Source organism: Lepisosteus oculatus, chromosome 4 (assembly GCF_040954835.1).
Source record: "Lepisosteus oculatus isolate fLepOcu1 chromosome 4, fLepOcu1.hap2, whole genome shotgun sequence".
Taxonomy (NCBI): domain Eukaryota; kingdom Metazoa; phylum Chordata; class Actinopteri; order Semionotiformes; family Lepisosteidae; genus Lepisosteus; species Lepisosteus oculatus.
In genome coordinates, this window is record NC_090699.1 from 17,402,177 (window position 1) to 17,426,028 (window position 23,852).

At 44.2% G+C, this 23,852-nt stretch overlaps 3 protein-coding genes across 5 annotated transcripts; 2 read left to right on the top strand and 1 right to left on the bottom strand.

The window, feature by feature from the left end:
- The first annotated feature begins 1,772 nt into the window (after positions 1 to 1,772).
- On the top strand, positions 1,773 to 7,893 carry paox (polyamine oxidase). The gene is made up of 7 exons (XM_006630321.3): positions 1,773 to 2,304; positions 3,830 to 4,319; positions 4,764 to 4,954; positions 5,570 to 5,825; positions 6,112 to 6,224; positions 6,446 to 6,600; positions 7,543 to 7,893. The coding sequence occupies exons 1-7, from the start codon at positions 2,142 to 2,144 to the stop codon at positions 7,693 to 7,695; spliced, it is 1,521 nt and encodes a 506-aa protein (XP_006630384.1). The 5' UTR covers positions 1,773 to 2,141; the 3' UTR covers positions 7,696 to 7,893.
- A 1,112-nt stretch (positions 7,894 to 9,005) lies between these two features.
- On the top strand, positions 9,006 to 18,587 carry mtg1 (mitochondrial ribosome-associated GTPase 1). 3 transcript variants are annotated; one of them, XM_069188864.1, is made up of 11 exons: positions 9,006 to 9,184; positions 9,517 to 9,581; positions 9,777 to 9,881; positions 10,823 to 10,909; positions 11,312 to 11,368; positions 11,797 to 11,887; positions 12,160 to 12,221; positions 12,395 to 12,491; positions 13,374 to 13,455; positions 14,688 to 14,800; positions 18,291 to 18,587. In XM_069188864.1, exons 1-11 carry the CDS (start codon positions 9,061 to 9,063, stop codon positions 18,314 to 18,316), a joined length of 909 nt encoding a protein of 302 aa, XP_069044965.1. In that variant the 5' UTR covers positions 9,006 to 9,060; the 3' UTR covers positions 18,317 to 18,587. The 3 variants fall into 3 exon arrangements, with proteins under 3 accessions (XP_069044965.1, XP_006630314.2, XP_015201963.1); XM_006630251.3 differs by lacking the exon at positions 18,291 to 18,587 and adding an exon at positions 15,391 to 16,885; XM_015346477.2 differs by lacking the exon at positions 18,291 to 18,587 and adding an exon at positions 15,446 to 16,885.
- Positions 18,588 to 19,387: 800 nt separating this feature from the next.
- sprn (shadow of prion protein) lies at positions 19,388 to 19,801 on the bottom strand. The gene has a single exon (XM_069188865.1). It carries the CDS (start codon positions 19,799 to 19,801, stop codon positions 19,388 to 19,390), a length of 414 nt encoding a protein of 137 aa, XP_069044966.1.
- Positions 19,802 to 23,852: the final 4,051 nt, after the last annotated feature.

Consider the following 23,852-nt stretch of genomic DNA (forward strand, 5'->3'; position numbering starts at 1 on the left):
CCTGTAAAAATGCTATGTGAATCTTATCTCGTTTCAGGACGTTCAGAATCTTTTTCCTTGTAACTACGCTATTCACCCCTTTTACATTCTAAGTGCGTATCTTAACACTATTCGTGGTGTTTTTTTAGTTGTAATACGGTAACGCGGTGGCTGAATCGCAGTATAATGCAACATAACAGTAAATAGCAAATAGAGCAGCTGCACTTAACTGTTCCATACATTTCGAAGAAAAAAAACGTCTTGGGGAAAAATCAGTTTGTGACCACACACAGTACATGAGGTACAGTAACAGCACTTGTCAGGTATTTAAGAAAGAAAAAAAGGAACTTTGTTAACATCGAGTAACGGTGATAAAGACAAAAAAAAACAGTCTTAGAACAAGATTGCTAGACTCAGTCTGCAAACTAAACTAAGAAAAGGTCCAACAAAATTGTTTAGCTTCTCTGCGTAGTTAACAGAGCAGTGTAACTAAAGGTTGCCGCTGGTCACGAAGCTGCGGCAGTCAGCAATGAGGTACGCTCAGATATAGGGGGCTCAACTATTACACTAAAAACAAAAACTGTCTACTCCTCGCCAACATAATTCGTTACAGTCTTAAATTTCTATACAAAACAGTATCATCCTTGTTTCAACATGAACATTAATATATAAAAAAAACAGAATCTTAAAAATAGAGAACATTTAAAACGTCAGAGAAGGTTCCGCCTGCAGGCATAACCGCTCAGTTCTCTGCTCGGTCAGATCTACAAACTAAAGCCACTATAGCCTGCTCGTTCATCAGCGGACCTCTCACGTCCTATTCAGACGTGGGGGATTTCTGTTGAATATGTTTAAGGAAGTTCTCTGCTTCTTCTAAGCGTTAATGATCGCGGGATACGGGAACGACTACCTCAGTCCAGCATCACGCAGCCTCCTTCTCGCGTCGGCGGTTTCCGCCCTCTTTTCCTGCACCTCGACCGAGAAGTCTCGGAGGATGGAGACTCTTTTCCCCTCCGCCATGACTTCTTTCTTGGCCCTGGCCGCTTCCATTACCTTCATTACCTGTCCCGGTAGTTGTGCAGCCTCACCAGCACGACGGCCCTGGGTACAGGTGTTCCGCCCCCCGACTTGATTTCGTCCCCCTTCATTTTCATGCCAAGGGTTTCAGGGATTATATGGATGTTTTTTTAAAAAAAAATTAAAAAGCAGATGAGACTGCGGAAAACTCCGAAATGTAGTTTTAAATCAAAGTTTCCGTGTTTTGATAACTTGAACTTTGCAGCACTGTCAAATCGCTGTTTTGTAATTAACCCTACAAACCCCTTGACAGCAAACACTCCACAGACACAATGTTCAGGTACACAGATTTCGAAGTTCGGTCGTAAAGTCTGGGCGGTACAGTTAGGAGAGTAATAAAAAAGCAAAGTACTGTACTGTGCACTTCTCCCGTCTCTGCAGGGAAGCTCTCCAGCGCCCTCTTGAGGAAAAGTTTCCAAATTCAAAGTGGATAAAATACGTACAATTCCAATACAGAACGGAATTTTAGAAATTAACTTTCAGCATTGTATCGCATGTATGCATTTTAAAAATAAACGTATTTATAAATGTCACTGACGTTGTATAAACATATCGTCTAAAAAAGCTCTCAATAGCTTAAAAAAATACCCCAAGGACATACAGATCGGTAGTAAAAACGTGGTCGTGATCAATTCTCCCGTACTTGAAAATCCTTCAGAAAAATACACATAGCTGGCAAAAGCAGGACAAAAACGTACCGCGATGCACCCGCTACGTTTGAAAAAGCTTTAGATCCCTCGCTGGTCTAGAAAGCGGTGGCTCTTTTACACAGCTATTCAGTGGCGGAACAACAGCGGGCTCGGTGCGGGAACAGGTTGAGAGATAGCGGCTCTGTCACGTGTCGACGTGTACTCTGGCTCGAGCGTGTGCAGGGGGTCGCGTTCTGCAGTCTGTCGCCGCTGTGCAGAAACTACAGGCTTGAAAGGCAACATAACCGCCGTTTGACCTCGACAGGAGCAAGCAGCTGCTGCCGCTTTCTGCAATCGTACCTAACGTCTGCAGGCTTGGCGATGGCTCTCTGCTAGTGGACGTGGCGCACGGAGCATTATCATATAGGAAGCCGCAAGTGAAAGCTTGCCATCGTAATGGCTTGCTACTTCCAGGGTGTAGATTCCCATATCGTCATTGTTGGATGCGGTATCTCGGGGATAGGAGCTGCCCAGAAGCTGATCAAGCATGGTTTTAAAAACGTCCGCATACTCGAAGCCACTCAGAGGAGCGGCGGGAGGATAAAAACGACGAGGTTAGGTGAGTGTGCAGGGTGACGTCTCCTCGCATCCCGGAGAGGAGAACAAATAATAACTTCGTCCCGGTCCAACATTACAATGTAAGCTGCTGACGAGAGTAAGTTTTTTTTTGTATGGCTACGGTAAAACATATTATTGAGGGGCGCCCGTTACGGAAGATCCACCGCTGAGCTAGAAAGACGGTAGTAAACAAGCTGTTAGCCCTGAGTCTGCAGTACGTGCGGGTGCTGGTGGTGTGACGTGTTTCTAAATTGTCCGCTGGTGCAGCTCCAGCCCTTTTCGCTCACCAGTCTCTCTGTATAACCCGAACACGTTTTATCGTTGTGTTTTTGCAGGGGACATTCTATGTTACAGACAGGCAGTCCGTCCAATCTCGGCCCCTTCCCCCCGCGGGAAGTGTTCCTGTGCTCAGCACGGCCTAGGAAATGAGGGGCCCGAGAAGCATGATGTACGCCTCCAGTGCGGCTAAAATGACCAAAGGGCGCTAGACTCGTTATATATTAATCTCCGTTTGCTCGCTTGTCTGATCTGCATAATGTACTGTCGCTTAATTATAAACGACGTGCAGAGTTTAAGTTACATAACTCTCAACTGTACTGTGTATAATCGCCCTTATCTACCAGTTTAAGCCAAAGCAAGAGATCAGAGTTCTTTTCCTATACCTTTTTATTACACCTTACCTGAAGCAGGTCCCTTCCGTGATGACCATAAACGCGTGTCACGATAATACGACGCCATGGGCTTGAGGAGGGTGCTCCAGGTGTTTGCGCCACCTGACAATACATTTCAACATGCATGAACAGACTAGGCAGGATATTATGTTAAGTGTTAAAACCAAAAACAGGAGGCTCTTATGCTTGTGTAATAACATCACTTTATTAACCCTATACAATTTCATGCACTAGGAATTTGTCTTTTCACGTACCCCAGCTCCATGAGACACAGACAGGGAGAGAAGCTTGGGGTCAGAAGGCAGGGTCAGCCATTGGAGAGCACCCCTGGAGCAGTTGGGGTTAAGGGCCTTGCTCAGGGGCCCCAATGGAGTAGGATTCCTCTGCCGGCTGTGGGATCTGAACCAGCAGCCTTCCAGCCACAGCCAAGATCCTTAGCCACAGAGCCACCACTCCGCCGTAATGCTTTGTGACCTATTTAGATGCACTGTGCATCCATTCCCCTAGGGAACAATAAAAGCTTATCTTACTCCTTTACACAAAGGTGTGTTGGGAGTGTGGAATAAGCTGCCCAGAAGCCTCACCCTTTACCAATACCCTGGCTTCTCACAAGACAGTAATTTACCAAGTTGAGGATTTCATCCCGCTGATTACCAAAGAGGCTTGGATAGCTGAAGGGCCTCCTCTTGTTTCATCCCGTTCTGATTTTCTTCCTACCGGTTTCTCATCCTGCACTTTGTGTGATACACAGTTAAAGACTGACATGATCCTGATACCCGTTTTGAACTGACTTGCATTGGGATTTATTGGCTCACCTCTGGACAAGGCGTCATTCGCTACCTGTGTGTTTTGAAGGAAATAAAATCGTGGAGATTGGCGCTAACTGGATCCACGGCCCATCCAAGGAGAATCCCGTGTTCCGCCTGGCCTGCCGGTACAGGCTGCTGGACGAAGAGGCTCTGAGCGAGCAGAACCAGGCACTAGATGTGGGGGGTCACCCGCCGTTCAAACCCAACTGGTTCTGCAGCTCGGGCGGGAAACTGGGGCCCGACGTGACGGAGCCGGTCGCCGCGCTCTTCGCGAGCCTCCTTCAGCAGAGCCAGCAGTTCCACGCAGAGCAGAGGGAGCCCGTGCCCAGCGTGGGCGAGTTCCTGAAGGGGGAGCTGGCGCGCCACGCGGCCCAGTGGGGGGACGGCCCGGCCGCCAGGCGCCTCAAGCTGGCCGTGGCGAGCGTGCTGCTGAAGCTGGAGTGCTCCATCAGCGGGGCCCACAGCATGGACTGCGTGGGCCTGGGCGCCTACGGGCTGTACGAGACCCTGCCAGGCCTGGACTGCACTTTCCCCAGGTGAGCCGCCCGGCGACGCCTTCCCGCTCTGCGGGCCTTGACAGCGCCGAGCGCTGACCTGCCTCGGTGGCTGGAAGGTCGCGGCATTCCCATCGAGCGCGGGGAACTCCCAAGTGGAATGTGGCTGGAAACGTCCGGGAAGTCATTTTGAAACGTCCAAGCGTTTTTTGTTCCAATCAGACCACTGAGTCCTGGTTAACAGCACGTCACACCTCAGGTTGCGTAGCTTCGATGGCGTTTCACACTACTTCGCCACCCTCGCGCCTGGTGAAACCATACCTGGTTCTGTTCCTTAGTGAATACGGTTTATTACACCTAAGCTTTTGCTTTTTTCAATGGAACTGTTTTTGACATTAAAGATGAATTTAAGAAGATAAAAACGTAATCCAACTCTGCAGCTGCTTCTTCTGTTGTTGTTTTTTTTAATTCGGCCTTTTCTTTCAGAGGTTACGAAGGCTTAATAGATGCCATGATGAAAGAACTACCACGTGGAATTGTGTCGTACAGCAGACCGGTCAGATGTATCCACTGGGATGGCGCTTTTAGAAGGGCGGGGAAGACGTTCCCTGTTCTAATCGAATGTGAAAACGGAGAAACCTTCCCAGCAAACCACGTTATCGTCACTGTTCCATTAGGTAAGGCTTTGAAACAATAAGGTTGCAGTTTCTCAGAAAACTGGGAGGCTCAGTCCCTTCTCGAGCCCGTTTTGAGCCGTGACTCTGATACTCCACGGATCGTGGTACCAGGAACTTGAAACGAGACAGTCTGGGGAGTGTGGATCCCTGCTCTCCTCGTCATCACTGCAAGACAGCTGCCAAGGCAGGTGATAGAGGAGATGTAGGCTGCATGATTCATGACAAGTTGTGTATTATGCTCCAAACACGGGGCGTTTGGACTTAAATCACTTCTGTCGAGTGTCGCAGCCAAGATGAGTGTCATCGAGAGGAGGCCAGTCCAAGACAGCTGTGTAAGTTACAGTATATGTTCTTGCTTTCTCCTGTGTCTGGTATGCTTCACTAGTGCCTTCGAATGAGTGGCTGGGAAGAGGACTGTGGAGAAGACGACACTAGTCAGTTGGTTCTGTCATCAATGACAGTCCAGTTTTTCACTCCATAGACATGACGTAGGGACTCCTGGGTTTTGCACTATTGCTGTAGAATGCTGATATTGAAGAAATGGACGGGACTGGCCATTATTACTGCCGTACACTGCCCTCATTTTGTAAAATTGTATTTTGTTCCTTTTTTAAGGCTACCTCAAAAAACACCAAGACACGCTCCTGAGTCCAGCGCTGCCCCTCGGTAAGGCACACGCCATTCAGAGAATGGGCTTCGGGACCAACAACAAGATCTTCCTGGAGTTTGACGAGCCCTTTTGGGACCCAGACTGCGAGGTGATCTACTTTGTGTGGGACGACGAGTCCCCTGTCACTGACGTGGTGCCAGATGTGCAGAAGTACTGGATGAAGAAACTGTTCGGCTTCACTGTTCTCCGACCCACTGAAAAGTGAGTCTGGGAGCTCTTTAAAGCTTCTTTAGTTTCTTTAGGAATCTGCCAGATGCACTGTTGCTTGTGGTGATTGTAACCTGGAAAACTGTCGGTAATGGGTGATACGCTAATTTATCTTTGATTTAATGTTCATGTAAAATTAAAATCTTAGTGGATATCAAAATGCATCAGTGTGATGATTAGAGCAGAAGCCATTTGTGCCACTTGAGAGGAATTGCTGTTAAAATGTATTTTTCCTAAAAGATTACGGAATTTTTTCAATTCCTTTTTTCCATCCGGTTAGGTATGGGCATCTGTTGTGCGGCTGGATTGCTGGGGAAGAATCGGAGTACATGGAGACGCTCTCTGAGGAAGAAGTGAAGCAGTCTATTACACAGGTCATTCGCAGGTTTACAGGTGCGTACAGCTGACAGAGTCAGTAGTGATTTACAGCTGCATACAGGTTACAGTCAGAGATGCTCTGAGCTGGCAGCAACTTGTGTGACACTGAATGGTTATTGCCTTATGGCATAGAGTGTGACATCTCCTATGTCACAAGTCTGGGAAAATGGTGTACAGTATGTTCTTTAGAAGCTTGAAATTAGGATCCATGTGCACATCTTCTTTGTTGTCTTCAGGAAACCCAGTGATCACCCCAAAGAGGATTTTGCGATCCCAGTGGCACCTGGACCCCTACACGTGTGGGTCATACTCCTATGTGGCGGTGGGGTGCTCAGCTTCTGACATTGACAGCATCGCCGAGCCACTTCCTTTGAAGCAGTCGCAGTCAGAGGTACTGTCATATGACCCATCTAAAAGTAAAGGCGGAAGAACAGAGCAACGTGCATGGGTTTGGCAGTCAGAGCTGCAGAGGAAGTCTGTTCAGAGTTTGTGTTGGTAGACCAGGTGGTAGTGCTCTTCCCTTTAACCGGAATGTCCAAACTGTAGCCCCAGTGTAAGATAGCCTAGACTTACAAGTATGCTTTTCTGTGCTACAGGAAGTGTTACCCTTCAGATAAGTCATTAAACATGGTCATTATAGACCATGGCACTGTTCCTAAGTGTAGGGTTGATACCGTTGATGTTTCTTGCTGACTTTCTCTGTGAGTTTGAACAAGCTGTCCTCTCTAAAGTTTCCCCTTGATCCACTTGGTGAAGCAGTTTCTCACTGCTCTTCTGACCTGGGCAGTGCAGCTGCTGGTTCAGAATGGTTGCTGTATCACCCAGTTGGTTCTTCAGTGTGAGATGACGTGTGTCCCCTTCTATATGTCATGTATTTCTGGATCCTTTGAGTTGAAAAGCAGCATAACAATTCATTTCAAAGTCATTTTCAATATAAGGTATAGGAAATTAAAGTACCTTACTTATTCGTGTTTGTGTGTGTATGCTTGTAGTTATTTAATATTTAGTTGTTCTTTGACATTTCAGCTGAATCACCCTTGTATATGTTTCTAAATGCCTAGAGGTCCTGTGTGAGTGTTCCTGGATTTACAGTGTGCTGAGTAATCTGTTACAGAAATGAACTCTGTGTGGGTTTCACTCACATCAAGAGAATCGCTACACCTATACCCTGTATTGTTTTCATGCTTTTTTTAAATGACTGCTGTCACACAGCCACATGCTAGTGCTGTACTGTACTGTATGTGTCAATGATGGAACTCAGCCTGCCCCAGTGTTTTTACCCTCAGGTGGGCGCTGCATCAGTGACTTCAGAATAGTGTGCTTGTTATTTCAGCCACTGCAGGTGCTTTTTGCTGGCGAAGCCACAAGCAAGTCGTTCTTCTCCACAACCCACGGGGCCCTGCTGGCAGGGTGGAGAGAGGCAGACAGGCTCATCGCTCACCACACCACCTCGCCTCCATCTGCGCCACTCAACTCCAGGCTGTGAAGAACTAAGAGTCTCTGAGAACGTCTTTCACTCCCGCTGAGAATGCACGATAGACTGGAAAGAGTGGGGACATCTAGTGCCTTATATTCTGAGATTTTAAGTGCACATTTTGAAAAACAATTGCATATGCACAGTTCCAAAAGGATGATAAAAATGTTCAAATGTATTCAGTTAATTAAAAGTATTTTAGATACTTGACTTGGTAGTGCTTTGTGTTGAATATTTTTAAAATGAATGGTGTTCTCCTAATATCACCACATGAAATCCTCAGCATCACACAAAACGGTAAGAAAATATGAACTTCATCTGATCATGATATGTATATATACTATATACGTGCTTCTTTCTTCTGGTGCACTGATTGCATATGGTCATCAATCAAAAAAGGAATAAATTTTAAACTGATTCTGTTTGTCAACCCATCTGTATTTAAACTCAAAATAAAAAAGCACTTCCTCATTGGCAGCTGTACAGGTTGGAATTTATAATACTTGGCATTTATTCATATGTGTGTCACTCTTTTTTTATTTTCTATCTAGATGCACTGTCAAGACAATGATATCTGAAGGGAAAGGGGGGTATTAAAAATAATAATAATTGCTTACACTTATATAGCGCTTTTCTGGACACTCCACTCAAAGAGCTTTGCAGGTAATGGGAATCCCCTCCACCACCACCAGTGTGCAGCCCCACCTGGATGATGGGATGGCAGCCATAGTGCGCCAGAACGCTCACCACACATCAGCTAGCAGTTGGGAGGAGAACAGAGCCAATTCATAGATGGGGATTATTAGGAGGCCATGATTGGTAAGGGCCAATGGGAAATCTGGCCAAGGACACTGGGGTTACACCCCTACTCTTTTTGAGAAAGGCCCAATGTATTGGTTGTAGCGACATTTATAAAACTGACCTTTATGTTCTTTTCCTGTAATTCTTCCAAAAAACGTATTTGTCCAAAGCTTTTTAACTTGATATGAACACTTAACACTTAACACTCCTACTACTTCTTGCCAAAATTCAAAGAACAATAATCAGAATGTTTCTGAAATTTCTGTTTCTGACTTTTAGTATCTTCCACAATACTACTCATACTTTGTTCTAATAATTTCAAACAAAAATGCTAATTGAGCGATTGAACCAATCAGTTAATTGTTATTAAAACACAATTATGATTATGTTTACAATTTTTTAAAAAAGCTACAATTACTGCAGCTAATACAGTACTGTAGATCCATCTGCCGCAATGGAGATGTTTTATGAGCGGAACACTTTTCCTCGACTTTAGGACGCCACCCGGAGCTTAAGCGATGTAACACTTGTTTAGCTTAGCATGGACGAAGGTGTTGGGTAGGACGTAAAGTACATATGAAAAAAAGAGGTTTAAAAATGAGACTGCAACGAGTATTGTGTTCAGCTGCAAAATTCAGGGATGTTTTTGACTTTGGTAAAAGAGACGTTGCACACTGGTTTCCTGGGCACATGGCAAAAGGTGGGCATCATTTGTTACCGAAGGACGAGAGGGATACAGTAAATGCGCTCGGTCACCTGGAGCGTAGAAATCCTTCCCTTCGTTATTTATTTGCATAGCTTTATCTTCCGGGCGGTGGAGTGCTTACCTGTTACTGTTCTGTGTGCCCAGCTCGCTTTCTAGTCAATGTGGGCTCTGAAAATATATATTTTTTTAATTTAACGCTAAAACAACTGCTGTACTTTTTCATTAAAAATATCGCATCGCACCTCCCCTAGAACTGTCCGTAAATTTACCCATTGTTAAACCTCACTTTCTGTATGCATGTATATGTAATTGGTCTTTCTCTGTAGGGCTCAAACAAATGAGGGCAAGCCTGAAGAAAGTGGACTGTATCATAGAAATCCATGATGCCAGAATATCCTTTGTTGTTGGGTTTAAAACCTTGTTTGGTTTAGTTTTGAATTCCCTAAGAATTGGTGTTTAACCTTGTGATGAATGCTTAGCCCCCCTGTCACCCTGTATGGATGAATGCTGATTTCTCTTACTTACCGGATGTTGTGAATCCTGCCTTTGTTCTTCATGCTCAGCGGCGTATCTTTAACTAGATCACATACCGCTTTCTGGACGGAACCCTCTCTTTCAGGAAAGCTTGCACATCAGACCACATTTACTTGTGCTGAATAAGATGGACTTGGCCGATCTGTCTAACAAACAGGTGCAGTTTGGGTTCGACTTGTGCTTAAAGAGTAAAAATTTAAGTGAAAGTGCAATTCTGTTCTCCTTTTATAACATAAAGGGTAAACTTTGAAGAGGTTGCTGACCATAATTAGTAGTGTTTTATGTTGCTTTCAAACAGCTACACAGGTCCATGACTCTTTTAAAGGTAATTAAGCTATCTACATGTTGGTATAACCTGTACAGGTGAAATATCACCATGGTCCATATCAACATGGATTTATAGAAGGTCTTAGTTAACCAACTTGTTAGAGTGAACAATAAACAACAGTAATGGACACGCACACAGTGTATTTAGTGTTTCAGAAGGCTTTTGATAAAATTCCTCATAAAAGATTAAAACATTAATCAAGCTCAAGTTCACGTTTATTTGTCATTCCAGCCATATACAAGTACACAGTGGAACGAAATATCGTTCCTCCTGGTCCACGGTGCAAATACAGACAGGACACTGACATAGACATTGTAGACAGGATACACATAGTGCAAAGTGCAGACAGTGCAAATTACAAGGCAAATACATAGTACAATATACACAACACACTGGGGGGATTTGAACCCTGTTTCTGGAATTGGAGTGGGTGCAGGTAGATTCCAGGGTGTTGAAGAGCCTGACAGCCTGTGGGAAGAAGCTGTTACAGAGTCTGTAACATAATTCATTCTCAAATTATAGGCATTGAGGGAAACATGAGCAGGGCTGGAGAAATTGTTAATAAAAGAGAGCACAGATAAGCGGTGAAATTGGACAGATATTTGGTGTTTCTATAATTAGTGGAGTATCACAGGTATCTGTCTTAGCATTACTCCTTTTCCTAATTTATGTTAATGAACAAGATTGAATGAACCTCCCGTGTCTCAAAACAGTTTGTTTGCATGATGTGTGTCCTTGTTCTCTAACGACATGTGTCCTTGTTCTCTTAGCGGATTCTGGGGCAGCTGGAGAAGAAAGAAGTGAGGCACGTTGTGTTCACAGACTGCTTGCTGCAGAGGGGTGAGCAAGTCAAGAAGGTGAGACGCCCAGCAGGGCGAGCGCACAAGCAAACAGCCTCGAATATGTTTCTCGTATGGAATTAATCAGGAGTCCTGCAGAGCTGAACTACATACAAACATGATCCGGCATTCCTGTGAGTGCAACCTGGCTGCCCTGAACTATTATTGCACAGTAACTCTCACGTAAAATGTGTGTTTTGCGGATCCTTGCGAATTGTTTTTTTGTCCGTATAATGCCTCATGTTAAGGGTCTGTCCAGAAATGTTTTTTTTTAATGTTAAAAATAAGTTGCCGTGGCTCTGTGAAAGCTTTCCCTCCGAGCCCGTTTGTGAGATTTGTCAGCCTGGTTTCAGGAAAGCTGGGCGCATCGTGCGAGATTGACGTGGGTTAATCCAGCTGTTGTTCTTCCTGCCCCTCCAGGTCGTTCCCCTGGTAACGGAGCTCATCGAGAACAGCCCTCGCTTCCACAGGGCAGAGGTGAGGGACTCATCAGCTGAGGTCTAGGTTCTGGAGATCTGTTCTATTTGGTAATAACATGGCCTCTACCCCTTTCGAGTGGAATTAATTATTTTTATATTATTATAACAAACTAGTGCTGGACACTTTTATATTCTTAAGTCTTAAGAATGAAGCAGCTTAGAGAAATGGAGAAAAATGCCACGTTATTGTTTTTATTGCTCCTTCCTGTGGTAGAAATCTGTTTATCTGTTGTTATTATTCTTAATTTTCCACCCATGAGTCCCCTGAGAAATGGCTGAAGTCTGGAAGGTAGAGACCTGTCAGTTTTTGGTATTATGTTAAATTTTGTCATGATTTAGTAGCAACAGGCTAGTGACACTTCTTGTATAGTCTGGACTCTGAAATTGGCGAGAGGAAGAGCCTGAACAATATTGTTGCATTTCTAGGACATGGACTATTGCGTGATGGTGATTGGAGTGCCCAATGTTGGGAAGTCTTCTCTGATAAATGCCATACGAAGAATACATTTGAAAAAAGGTAATGCACATGTAACAGGTTTCTTCACAGTAAAAGAAAGATAGTCTTATAAGTAATATACTTAGTCCATTTAGTAGATTGACTGTATTTATCTTTTGATTTTCATTGCATCATGCATCTCAACAAAGATGACAACCTAAAGAATTTCTTATTTACTTAAAAGTGTGCTGAGTGCTTCCTTATGTAGTCTAATATTTGGTATCCCTCTACTGTGTTAAGTGTGTAGTTGTGTTCTGTGCCTTGCAGATGATGCGTGTTCTTTGTGCTTTCAGGCAAAGCGTCTAGAGTTGGCGGGGAGCCAGGGATAACCAGAGCAGTTTTGACAAAAATCCAGGTAAGCTGTACTGTGTGTGAGAACCACTACAAATGCCCTCCTACCCTTGTCAAGGACTTGAGCGCTGTACAGGGTAAAGGAAGGGGCGTTTGTCATTGTTTAATGTTTATGTATTTCGCTTTTAACGAGTCCTGATAACCTGGTCCAGAAGTGAATGAATCTTGTGTGCGCAGGTCTGTGAAAGGCCTGCTGTGTATTTGCTAGATACCCCTGGAGTCCTGCCTCCCAGAATAGAAAATATAGAAACGGGAATGAAGCTGGCGCTGTGTGGTAAGGACTACTGTACTTCTCTGTCAGGTTCAGTCATACTGTTAGATGTTGAAACGCTATGCCACAATTTTGAGTAGGGAATTCAGATGGGATTTTTGTTATATAATTGTGTCTTGGTACCTTATGTAATTTTCTCATTTCATCCTTTATTAAACCAGATGTGTTACTTGAGAACAAAGTCTCTTTTACATCAAACCGGTGAACCATAATTCAGTTTGGATTTACCAGACATCCAAGTTTCAGTACAAGCTGCACTGGTATACAGCTCCAGTCCTGGAGGACCTGATTCTTCCAGGTTTTCCAGGTATCTTAAGATAACTGGAGATCTTTGAAAAATGTGTTAATTCTTTTCAAATGTTAAAGATAATTTATAACAGGGCAAGAAGGAAGCAGAGCACAAAGAATTAGCAAGAATCAAGTCTTGCATTTGAGTAACAATTCAGTTTAAGGCTACTTTGTGCTAACATATAGCGCATATATTTTCAACACAGTGGGGGTTAGAGATCAAAGTGCGAACCTGGTGCAGTTATGATTATGTATCACCTCAGTAAGGCCAATAAGAGGAGGTGGAGAGAAAACCTGCAGGGCTCCAGGACGGGAGTTGTGCTTCACTGGACTGAATTGCCTATCTGGGACTGTTGTCCTAATTAAAGTAAAGCAAAAACATTTGGAAAGTATGTGTTACAGTTCATGTGCCACTGTAATAATATCACAGTTCCTTTGATCTGTACTTTTTATTGGAATGTTTCCCATCATCTAGTCTTGTTTTACTCTAGTTTTGACAAATCAAAGCACTTCTGTAGATTTGAGCTCTTGAATGATGGTCTGTTCAGTGTTAAATTAGACTGTTAAATCTGTGTTAAATGTATGTTTATTTTATAGGAACTATATTGGACCACTTAGTGGGTGAAGATATCATTGCTGATTACTTACTGTACACTTTGAACAGGATGGAGAAATTTGGGTAAACCTCCATCTCTTTTTCTTGGTATTTTTTTAATACTTTTAATGGTATTATTTATCAAACTCAGGGTCAGTTGTATTAAGCTGGCGTCACACTACAGGACTCGACACAACTTCTAGTCAGAGAGCATGTCAAATTTCACAACTGCAGTTGCTGAATCTCGCTGCCTTTTCTGTCAAATTAAATGACTAGGAATCGCAGGGAGTGACTAATTACACGATTTCCTCACGACTTTTCATTGTGGTTCCAAATCTCGTATTGGGCCGCGAAAGTACCGCGAGGTCGCCTCATTTTGGCCGCCAGTCAACGTGGAGCACAAGAGAAGCACCGCATGAAAATAAACAAACAACATGGACAATAAGCACAGAAACATCTTGAAAAATGTAACACAGGCATTGTTTTCCACAAATAAACATCTTCAAAAATATCATTCTTCTTGAGAAATATAGCTCCAATTTTCAAAAATAAAACACAGTTAAAAATATAAAACAGCTCTAAAACAAATATTGTAAACAAATTAGTATTGCGCTATAACATAATGGGCACATTATCTCACAAGTACACATCTGGCTCACTGCCCACCCCTACGATTTGCGACTTGTTACGAGAAAATCAAACCAGTTTGATTTTATCCTAGCGAGTCGTAGAGAGTCATAGGGGCTGTTAGGAGCACCATAACTGAGTTGCTGGGGGTGTCACACTACGCAACTGATGGTAATGGGGGTGCTCTGCGACTCCCTACAACTCGCTGTGATTTTCTTACGATTATGTAAATGAAGGCTATGACGGAAAATCCAAGGAAAAGCCGTGCATTAGTAAATGTCACCCATAGTTAAAATGCCGTGACTACGCTCAGACCTATGGGTAGTGGTTATCTTGAGGGTTAGTACTAGCTTCCTTCATGACACAGTGAAAGCATTAAGCATGGGGCATTAAGCATCCTTAAAAAGTATAGTTCTTTACATTATTGATAGGGAGCTACATTGTTAAAGACTTAACTTTACCATGATTAAAGTAATTTCTTGTTATTTTAAGATGTACCTATGATTGTTGCCTGCTTAGTACCATCGTTTACTATGCTTTAGAACAAGTGTGCAATGAACTGTGATTGTGGTGGCTTATCTGTCACTCTTCTGGCCTGTGTTTGCAGTTGTGATTTGCAGCCAGTTCTTTTGCTTGGCATGGCATTTCGAACTGAGCCGCAGGCCCTGTCCTCTCTGTCGTCCGCGCAGCTATGTGGAGAAGTACGGGCTGGAGGAGCCCTGCGATGACATCCAGCACGTCCTGAAGCAGATCGCAGTGAAGCTCGGGAAGACGCAGAGGGTAAAGGCCATCACTGGAGTGGGTGAGCTGTCTTGAAATGCGCAGGAGTTAACCACCCTTCTGTGAATCTCGGCGTGTAGTTTCCCTGGGATGCTTATTGGTGCGGGTGTTTTCACAAAAGCTTCAGAAAGATCTGAAAAACTGAACTGCTGCCCCACTGAGATCCTGGGATTAATAGCCAGACTGGCTACATGGCAGAAATTGCCTCCTCTTGTTTAACGTTTATATTGTTCTGATTCTGATACAGGGCGGCACAGTGTTTAGCATTGCTGCCTAACAATGTGGGGCACTGGGTTGAAATCCAGTCCTGTGGTGCTCGCTGAGTAGAGTTTGCATATTCTCCCTCTGTCTGTGTGGGTTTTTGCCAGGCGCTCCAGTTTCCTCCCACAGTCCAAAGACATGCTGTCAGGTTAGCTGGCTTCTGGGAAAATGGGCCCTGGGATGAGTGTGTACGTGTCTGTGTCTGTCCTGCGATGGACTGGTGTCCTGTTCAGGGTGTATTGCCTCTGTTGCCTGCTGGGATAGGCACTGGCTCCCCTGCAACCCTGTGTTAGATAAAGCAGTTAGAAAATGGATGAATGGATTTCAATACCCAGCGTGGTCTTCTCTCAGGCAACATCACCATTACCATGCCAAACTACAGCGCTGCTGCTTACCACTTCCTCAGAGCCTTCAGGAAGGGGGATCTGGGCCGGGTGATGCTGGACTGATGCAGTATTCTCTGGTGGCGTCGCCATCACTGAGCGTCTCTCAGGGGGTATCGCCATCACTGGGCATCTCTCCGGGGGTATCGCCATCACTTTGCCCGACTACAGCCCTGCTTCATCACATCCTACAGGAGCTAAACTGAACAAACGCACTGACAACCTGAGCACCCAGACCCGTACATGTTGAACATGGGAAGAAGATGTGTTTTTTACAACCGTTGCTCTCAGCTGTAGCCAAGGCAACCAGCCTCTCCACACTGAGACCTAGCTTGTGTTTTGATCATGGAAAATAATTCATTTTATGTTGCGCTGTGACAGGCATGTAACATAATTTGAAGAGGGTGTTGTTGGACTGCGATCATGGCGGTGATATAATTCTTGGTTATTTTTGTGATCTGCAGATTAAGCCAGTGGTTTATATCTCTTGAAAGGTGATTTGCCAGAAATAATGCTGATTGAGGTTTGTTTAATTGTAATTTAGATTACATGCAATTTGCTAAGAATGTCTTTTACACTACCAGTAGTAACATCAGGGAAAACTTGTTTAAAAGATGGCGTTCCTTAACTTCAAATAATTGTCCAATATAGCATTTCTTCTTTTCAAGAAAGAGAGTACAATAAAAGCCTGTGTTTTATGTCTAATTCTGCATCTGATGCACAGAAAATCGGCAAAAGCAACTGCTGAAGTAACGGCTTTTGTTTCGTATTCTAATACCAAAGACTAACCTGTTCACACTATTTATTAAAGCAAAATAGAAGTCCCCTCTCAACACTTATGCCCTCTTAAGCCATATTTGAGATGAGAGCCTGACAGACAGTAGAGAGTGGGACATATGTCTATCCAGACCATCCAGCACTTCTATACCAGAACAAATTGGTCATGCTTTAAGCATCATATCTCCTCTGCAATTGCTTGTTGAGACAAAGCTTGATTATTCAATCAAGCAATCCGTGTGATAGGTGTATAGCACATTGAATGCAAGCTAGATATCTGACATTATGTATATTGTATGTGTTTCTCTGGACAATAATTGGTCAAGTTTTTTGAATGAAGCTTTTTTAATTATTATCAGTCGGTAGTTTTTTGTTATTCCTTTAGGACTATACAGATTCAAACATTCGTTTTACTAATCCATTTCATGGTGAGACAAACTCTTCACTGTAAACCAGTATTTCAGTAAGACCTCTGTGAGGCAGAAATTTGTGAGTCAATGAAGTATACATCATTATACTAATTTGAGTCTCAATATTGAAGGCTAAGAAGTAGGATTGCTTTTGTAATGAAAACATTTTCGATAGTTTACCAGGTCTTGGCACCCGGAGGGTGGCTTCTGTTAAAGTGTAAATAGTTCACCTTTAAATTTCAGTTTCAAATCTAATAAAAATTACAATCGATCGTATCTGGCCTTTCATTGACAGTGGATCAGAGCATATTAAATAATTCTGACAGATGCACTTCCCGTAGTGTGCAGCTGAATTCAGAACCACAGACGAGATGGTAAAGAGCTGAGAAAGAGCCCATTTTTTCACGGACTGTTTATTTCCTCATTTCGTAGGTCTAAAGTAGGTGTTCAAAAAGACAGAAGTACTAGAAATGTCTTAAGAAATCTTTAAACTACATATTCTGTAACATTACTAAAGTCACATCTGCAAACGATATCAAGAGATTTACATTTAAAATCCTTTTCTGATCTGGTCTAAGCAGTGATAAACGCCATCATTGATAAATGTAATAAAATACTCAAGCACGTGGGAAATATATAAAGTGTTGAATGCATTTCATTTACGCACCTCTTAACCCTGAAGACACATCTTGTAATCTGGAAAAGACAAACACACAATGTTTCATCACCCCACATCAGTGCAGCAGTCTGCTCAGTTCATTTACAGTTCTGAAGTTCTGTGGGTCCAGGACAGCAGTTCCTGTAGGACGGGTTCTGTATTGTGCTTCTGAAAAAACAAGGCCAGGCAATCATTTCCAAAAGATTGGTCATGGTAACTGTCCATTGACAAAAGTCCCCCTGATATTAAACACGTTTTGAAATCCAGGGCTTGTAAGAAATTGGACTAATGGTGTACGTTCATAGAACAAATGAGGTACACTGTGCAGATAAACCTTAAAACAGTGAAACAAAAAATGGAGCAAACAAGAGGGAACTGCATTTAAAATGGTGAACAGGTGTCATTTTTTTACACAAAGGCTTGAGAGAGCGTGAAACAAGCTGCCCAGCCAAGTTGTTTGAGACAACCCTTGTTTAAGAAACAGCTGGATGAGATCCTAGAATCCATTTACAACTAACAAACAAGCCCGCTGACCAAATAGCTTCTCATTTGTAACCATTCTGCTGTGTTCATATTGTCAATTGATACTGGCCAAGTTTTTAGGAGAATTGTGTTGGGATTTCCCCCTCAACAAACTCAGTCAACCCTTTTGTTGGATGATGTAGACTTGATGTTGTGAGAAAATGAAACAGCAGGGGGCGCTCATGACTTCTGGGACTCGGACGAGGGGCACTGTATTCTAGAACTGTGTCTGTCACAACTTCTTTATTTCAGAAGAGTGTAATTTCAGATTTTCTTGCTGATAAAAAAAAAACAAATCCGTAATCCTTAAAAATGTTGAAGTTCTTTGAAAGACAGATAGAACAGAGTGCTGTAAGGATGAACTGCATCACATTGTGTTATAAACAGATGTTTCCCCTGTATAGCTGTGTGTAGCAAGTTTCAAATGTGTTTTTTTAGATTGCCGCACTGTTATATTTCTATACTGTGTAACACCTCCTCCTCCACACTCTGGCCCTCCAGTCTGCGTGGAACAGGCTGAAGAGTGACTCATCCGTGAAGAGGAACTGACGCCACTGCTGAGTCCACGGCAGCCTCTGTCTGGCCCAAGCCAGTCGGGTGTGACGTCTAGGAGGTGGGACCAGAGGGCCTCTGACAGGTCGCCTTGCTCTAAGGCCGGCAGCATGGAGCCTCACTGTCCTGTCACTGATGTGGGCATTGTGTCTGCCGGCAGTGTCAGCAGCAGTACGGGTGGCAGATCTAAAACAATCTCTCAGATGGACCAGTCTGATGTGTCGGTCCTGCTCTGGTGTGGTCATGCACGGGCGACCGGATCTTGGACAGTCATCTGTCCAGCCAGTCTGCAGTAACCTTCTCTGGAGTCGGGACACAGTGGAGCGGCTCACTCCATAGGTGACCTGATCAGGCATTGTTCCATCTGGACCTCGTTGGGTACAAGTGCACCTAACAAGCTTTTGTGTGATCGGCAAGTTGCAATGCCTCACTGCACAAGCTGTATTGCTGGTCAGAGGGCTTAAAACAAATTGACAACTTTTTGTGATAGTACATAAGCTATAACTATAGTATTCTAATTTTAGAAAATGTTGCGTTTCTTTTTTCCATCAGTATACATTTTATGGCTTTTTGAATGAATGTACCATGTTTCCTTGACGTAGTCTAAATTCACTTTCTTGCTATGTATGTGAGTAACAAGCTAGCATGATTCAGGCATAAAATGAAAAAAAAATGAATCCAGCTTGGAAATATTGAAAAACAGAGATTTGGGGAGTTGGTTCTAAAGAGAAAATGGATATTTTGTGAGTCTAAGAATATATTGTGCAATTCTTTTCAAAAACTACAAAAAGCAAAAAAATGTTTTTTGTGTGCAAATGTTGTTATAATACAAAGCCTTTGGGTAAAGAATATTTAAAATACCCTGGTTAATGATTCTGTGTTGTGACACTAGCTGTGTCAGAGGTGGTGTCATTTTGTGTATCGGTTATTTTACACGAAAGCAGTTCTGAAGAAAGAGAGCACGTTGTGAGTCCAGGGCCCTCTAGCAGAGAGCAGTTCTGGAGTTGACCCAGCGGGCAGACTCTTCTCCATTTAGAGGCGTACGTTCAGGAGCTGACGTACATGCCGAAGTTCAGCCAGCAGAGGGCAGCAGCGAGCGCTGGGACGTGAGCACAGTGCTGAGTGGAGGCTGGGCTCTGAGCGCTGTAGTAGTCGTCGTCTGTCCTGTTGCCATACTGACTGTCGCTCCGGTACCGGGCGGAACCGTCATCTGAGCGGTACCGCGACGACGCCCACCAGCCCCCCGCGGCGGCGCCCGCGGCCGCCCCGGCAGCGGCGGCCCCGGCCGTCCTCAGTGCAGAAGAGCCGTAGCGCGTCGTCTTGAACCGCGCGCGGCCCCCCCGCGCGGCTCCGCGCGCCGCTCCCCTGGCGCCCCCCCGGCCTCCCTTGGAGACGGCCAAGTCGCAGAAGAAGGCCGACAGCAGGAGGAGCGTCCAGCAGGCCGCCATGGCTCTGTTCATTCTGAAGAGCCCGCTCTGGAGCGGAGGAGAAACAGACACCCGTCACTGCTCAAATTCCTGGACTGTCTTCATTTTCTCAGACCAGTTGTTAAATCTCGAAAACAAGATAAATTCATTGACAGCACCACAGAATTTGACAAATTCTGAAATAAGCACAACATTGTTAACTTCGTGAAGGTACTGAAGGTCCTGCCGTGTTGTTGCAAACCCCTGGTCTCTCCGTGGCCGAGAGCGAACAGCAATGTGATGCTGCCCTTCTCGCTCACTAGTCACTCTAATGACTAATGTCATGTGATGTACGAGCGGATAAGTAGAGGTTGTACAGCAGGCATTTGACCTCAGAAATGTTCCAGCGTGATCTGCATGCAGAGTTGATAATTAAGTTGTATTTGTTGGCAAAACCAAGTCGAGAGCAATATTTCTGTTGGATTAAAAGGGATGGATTGACAAGCCTGCTTGTTTTCAATGTAATAAGGCCACTTCACCTCACCGGAAGATCTGTTGCCTTGTTCTGAATTTCATAACATGGCGCTGTGCATACCTGGACTTTTCCACTATTTTGTGATGTAGATTGGAGGTTTAACACGTTACGGTGTCCATTTTACTTTCATTGTGGTTGGCAATGCACTCATCAGTGTATGATGAGGGGCGGACCGGTGGCACTGTGGCTAAGGATCAGCACCTGTGGCTGGAAGGTTGCCGGTTCATATCCCGCAGCCAGCAGAGGAATCCTACTGCATTGGGCCCCTGAGCAAAGCCCTTAATCCCAACTGCTCTAGGGGTGCTGTATAGTGGCTGACCCTGCACTCAGACCTCAAGCTTCTCTTCCTGTCTGTGTGTCTGTGTCTCATGGAGAGCAGGCTGGGGTATGTGAGAAAGATTAATTCTTCAAATAATGCAAGAAATTGTATATGGCTAATGGCTGATTCTTTCTAACACCGAAATGTGAAAATAGAACTAAGTGATTTCTGACACCCACAGGCTGGTGGTCATGGCTTCCACTACAGCTGGGCAGTGGGCTTCTCCAGCATCTCCTCACTATGACAGATGTGTGGGTGGGAGAGCGGCGAGGCAGGCAGACCAGCCCCCTGTGTGCAGGACATAGCCGGCCTGCCCTGGGCACTGCTGACATCCCAGACCTCATCCTGCAGGGGCTTCGGTTTCACGTCTAATATGACTGAGCCAAGATCTACTTGCTCAGCTGTGCCGATTTAACCGTTTCGTTTCAAAGCTCATGACCCGAGTCGCAGAAGCGCCGCAGGAGTGTGTCTTCCCCTGATGCGCTGCAGCCCACTGGGCGGAAATAACATTTACCCTCAGGAGAGAGAGATATGTACCTTTGTGCCCAGCTATGTTGCTCATATACCTTCAACCATGATGAATTATACTCATGCTGCGAATGAAGAACGAGTTCTTACAGCTATAAATATAACTGAAAAATCTCAAAGGATTGCAAGACGCAGTGTCATCTTTTTTTCCAGTAAGCTTGCAGAAAATCTCTTTTTTTATGAGCACTGGATTAAAATGGGCCAGATCCAGAACTGAAGAAAACCCACTGCAACGGCTCCAGTGTCGGTTTCTCGATGAAATCGGGGCGAGGACCAGGCAAGCAGGCTTGTTGTGTGAATAAGGATGGAGGAAGCTGGAAATAGGTCAGAGACGAAGGTGGAACTCCGCGAAGGGCTGGCCGCCACTCTCGATACAGGACCGCAGTAGGAAACGAGGTCGACAGAAAGCGACGGTTAGCGTGACCTGCTCTGATAGAAGGGGTCAGACCCTTTCTACGCGAGAAGACCTTTTTTTAAAAGCACTCCTAATAGATCGATATAAACTGACATATACGACAAAACGTTAGCAATCAGTGGATTAAATGCGTGATAGCGGGCATGAGCACATCTCTTGGTTAGAGGAGTAAGAGGTCTGTGGTTTCATTACCGTCCTACCACCAAGCTTACACGCGGAGTATCGCTGCGCCTGAGATAAGGACATCGAGAACCAGAGACGGGAGCGGCGCGGAAGAGCCGTTAGTGACGAGTGGGGAGATTTTCTCTCTCTTGTGCAGGTCAACCCCTCCATATCTGACCATCTGCAAAAGCTCGAATTTATTATTCTTAAATAAAAATCTTAGCGCGTTTCATTCTTGCATCCCTGAAATCAGCCTCTGTAATTTAAGAATTTGCACGCGGGAGCCTACCAGCTGCCGGCAACCCAATCATTTCTAAAACGATTTCTGATCTATTGTCTGCGGAGAGTCAAAAGAGGAAAACATTCCCGCTCCAAAGAGTGTAATAGAGACATGTTGCAAGCAATGTTACAGTATGTCTGAATATTTACACAGCCAATACCCAGCAAGACAACCAAACATTATTGGTAAACTAATGAAATCTGCATATAACGCAATCTGCTCTTTACAGCTTTAAGGATGCTGTCTTAAAGATGTCCTAGAAACATCAAACAGTTCGTCACAAATTATAACCAAGACAATAGCTTTCATCTAGAGCTGAATCTCAGCATCGCCATTTCTGTGCTGTACGAGTGTACTATATCGGTGTTTAAAAATAATGTTTCACAATGTGTAGGTTGTAGATAACCTCCGAGAAGTTCTGTGCTATAATAATAATAATAATAATAATAATAATAATAATATCAACCGAGCCTCCATACCCATTTCACGAAATAGATAACATCATAAAGCTAAAATTACTTACCGCTGAATGCGTTTCGACCAACGAGTATATCAGTGTTCCTACAGTCCCTCTCTCTTTATATCTGTAAACCTGTATCGCTTCTCTATGGCGGTGAAAACCCTGAAATGTTCGACTATGTTTAGCAGCTCCTAAAAGCTACAGCGTTGAGGAGGACAGCAGGCTTGTGCACTCACACCTGAGCATCAACGTGGTGTAGAGACGGCACTGCACCCACCCACTCCTGATTGTAATCCGGGATTATATACAAAATTCAAAGCTCTGCACAGCATACGTTATGAAGAAAAGTGACCACGCAATTTCTACATTTAATTCACGATAGTCTTTTTAAATACGTAGCTTCTCTCCCCAGACGGAATGCAGTACTGCCGGTTTGTATTTTATTTCTGCAAAAGCATTCATCACCGCTAATGCTGGCCTACAAGATTACATGAGGACAATCTTTAAATCATGTTCTCAATAGTTAAGTAGCAACATGCAAATCACAACTAGCAGCCCACTGAAGCTCAGCAGGTGTGAGCCTGGCCAGTACCTGGATGGGAGACTCCTGGAAAGCCACAGCTGTTGCTGGAAGAGGTGTTAGTGGGGCCAGCAGGGGGCGCTCACCCTGCACTCCATGTGGGTCCTAACGCCCCAGTATAGTGACTGGGATACTATACTGTAGAAAGGCGCCGTCCTTCAGATGAAACGTTAAACTGAGGTACTGACTCTCTGTGGGCATTAAAAATCCCAGGGCATTTCTCAAAAAGAGTAGGGGTGTTACCCTGGCATCCTGGCCAAATTTCCCCCTGGTTTTTACCAATCATGGCCTCCTAATAATCCTCATCTCTGAACTGGCTTTATCACTCTGTTCTCCTCCCCACTGAGAGCTGGTGTGTGGTGAGAGGACTGGTGCATCATCCAAGTGGGGCTGCACACTGGTGGTGGAGGGGATCCCGATTACCTGTAAAGCACTTTGAGTGGAGTGTCCAGAAAAGTGCTATATAAGGGTAAGGATATTATTATTAATCTAATATACACTGCCTTCCTACAAGCATCCAGTCGCAGCAAAGGGGTTTAAATTCAGAGCTACATCACGTGGCACTTCAAAGCTTGTGTTCTTTAATGTGACCTGTAACATAATTACTATAAACGTAATAAAAAATAAATCCACAATACCATCATTGTACTATTCGGTCGCTTGAAATGAGCCATTCCCAGTTATTTCAATCTCAAAGTTAGAAATCAGTGCCCACACTACTGTACATGCTGGCGTTTAAATTTTCGTTTACTCATAAATATTCTTCAAGTTTAATTTGTTTCGCTAAATAGAAGAACACGAATGTCTCGTAAAGCCAAAAGGGTAA

Bases quoted from the DNA above. Each gene is read 5' to 3' on its own strand.
- paox (XM_006630321.3), top strand. From the start codon at position 2,142: ATGGCTTGCTACTTCCAGGGTGTAGATTCCCATATCGTCATTGTTGGA. The intron at 4,955-5,569 runs GTAAGGCTTTGA...TCCTTTTTTAAG, and splicing joins TATCGTCACTGTTCCATTAG to GCTACCTCAAAAAACACCAA. The intron at 6,601-7,542 runs GTACTGTCATAT...TTGTTATTTCAG, and splicing joins TGAAGCAGTCGCAGTCAGAG to CCACTGCAGGTGCTTTTTGC.
- mtg1 (XM_006630251.3), top strand. From the start codon at position 9,061: ATGAAAAAAAGAGGTTTAAAAATGAGACTGCAACGAGTATTGTGTTCA. The intron at 11,888-12,159 runs GTAATGCACATG...TTGTGCTTTCAG, and splicing joins AAGAATACATTTGAAAAAAG to GCAAAGCGTCTAGAGTTGGC. The intron at 14,801-15,390 runs GTGAGCTGTCTT...GTCTTCTCTCAG, and splicing joins AAAGGCCATCACTGGAGTGG to GCAACATCACCATTACCATG.
- sprn (XM_069188865.1), bottom strand. From the start codon at position 19,801: ATGAACAGAGCCATGGCGGCCTGCTGGACGCTCCTCCTGCTGTCGGCC.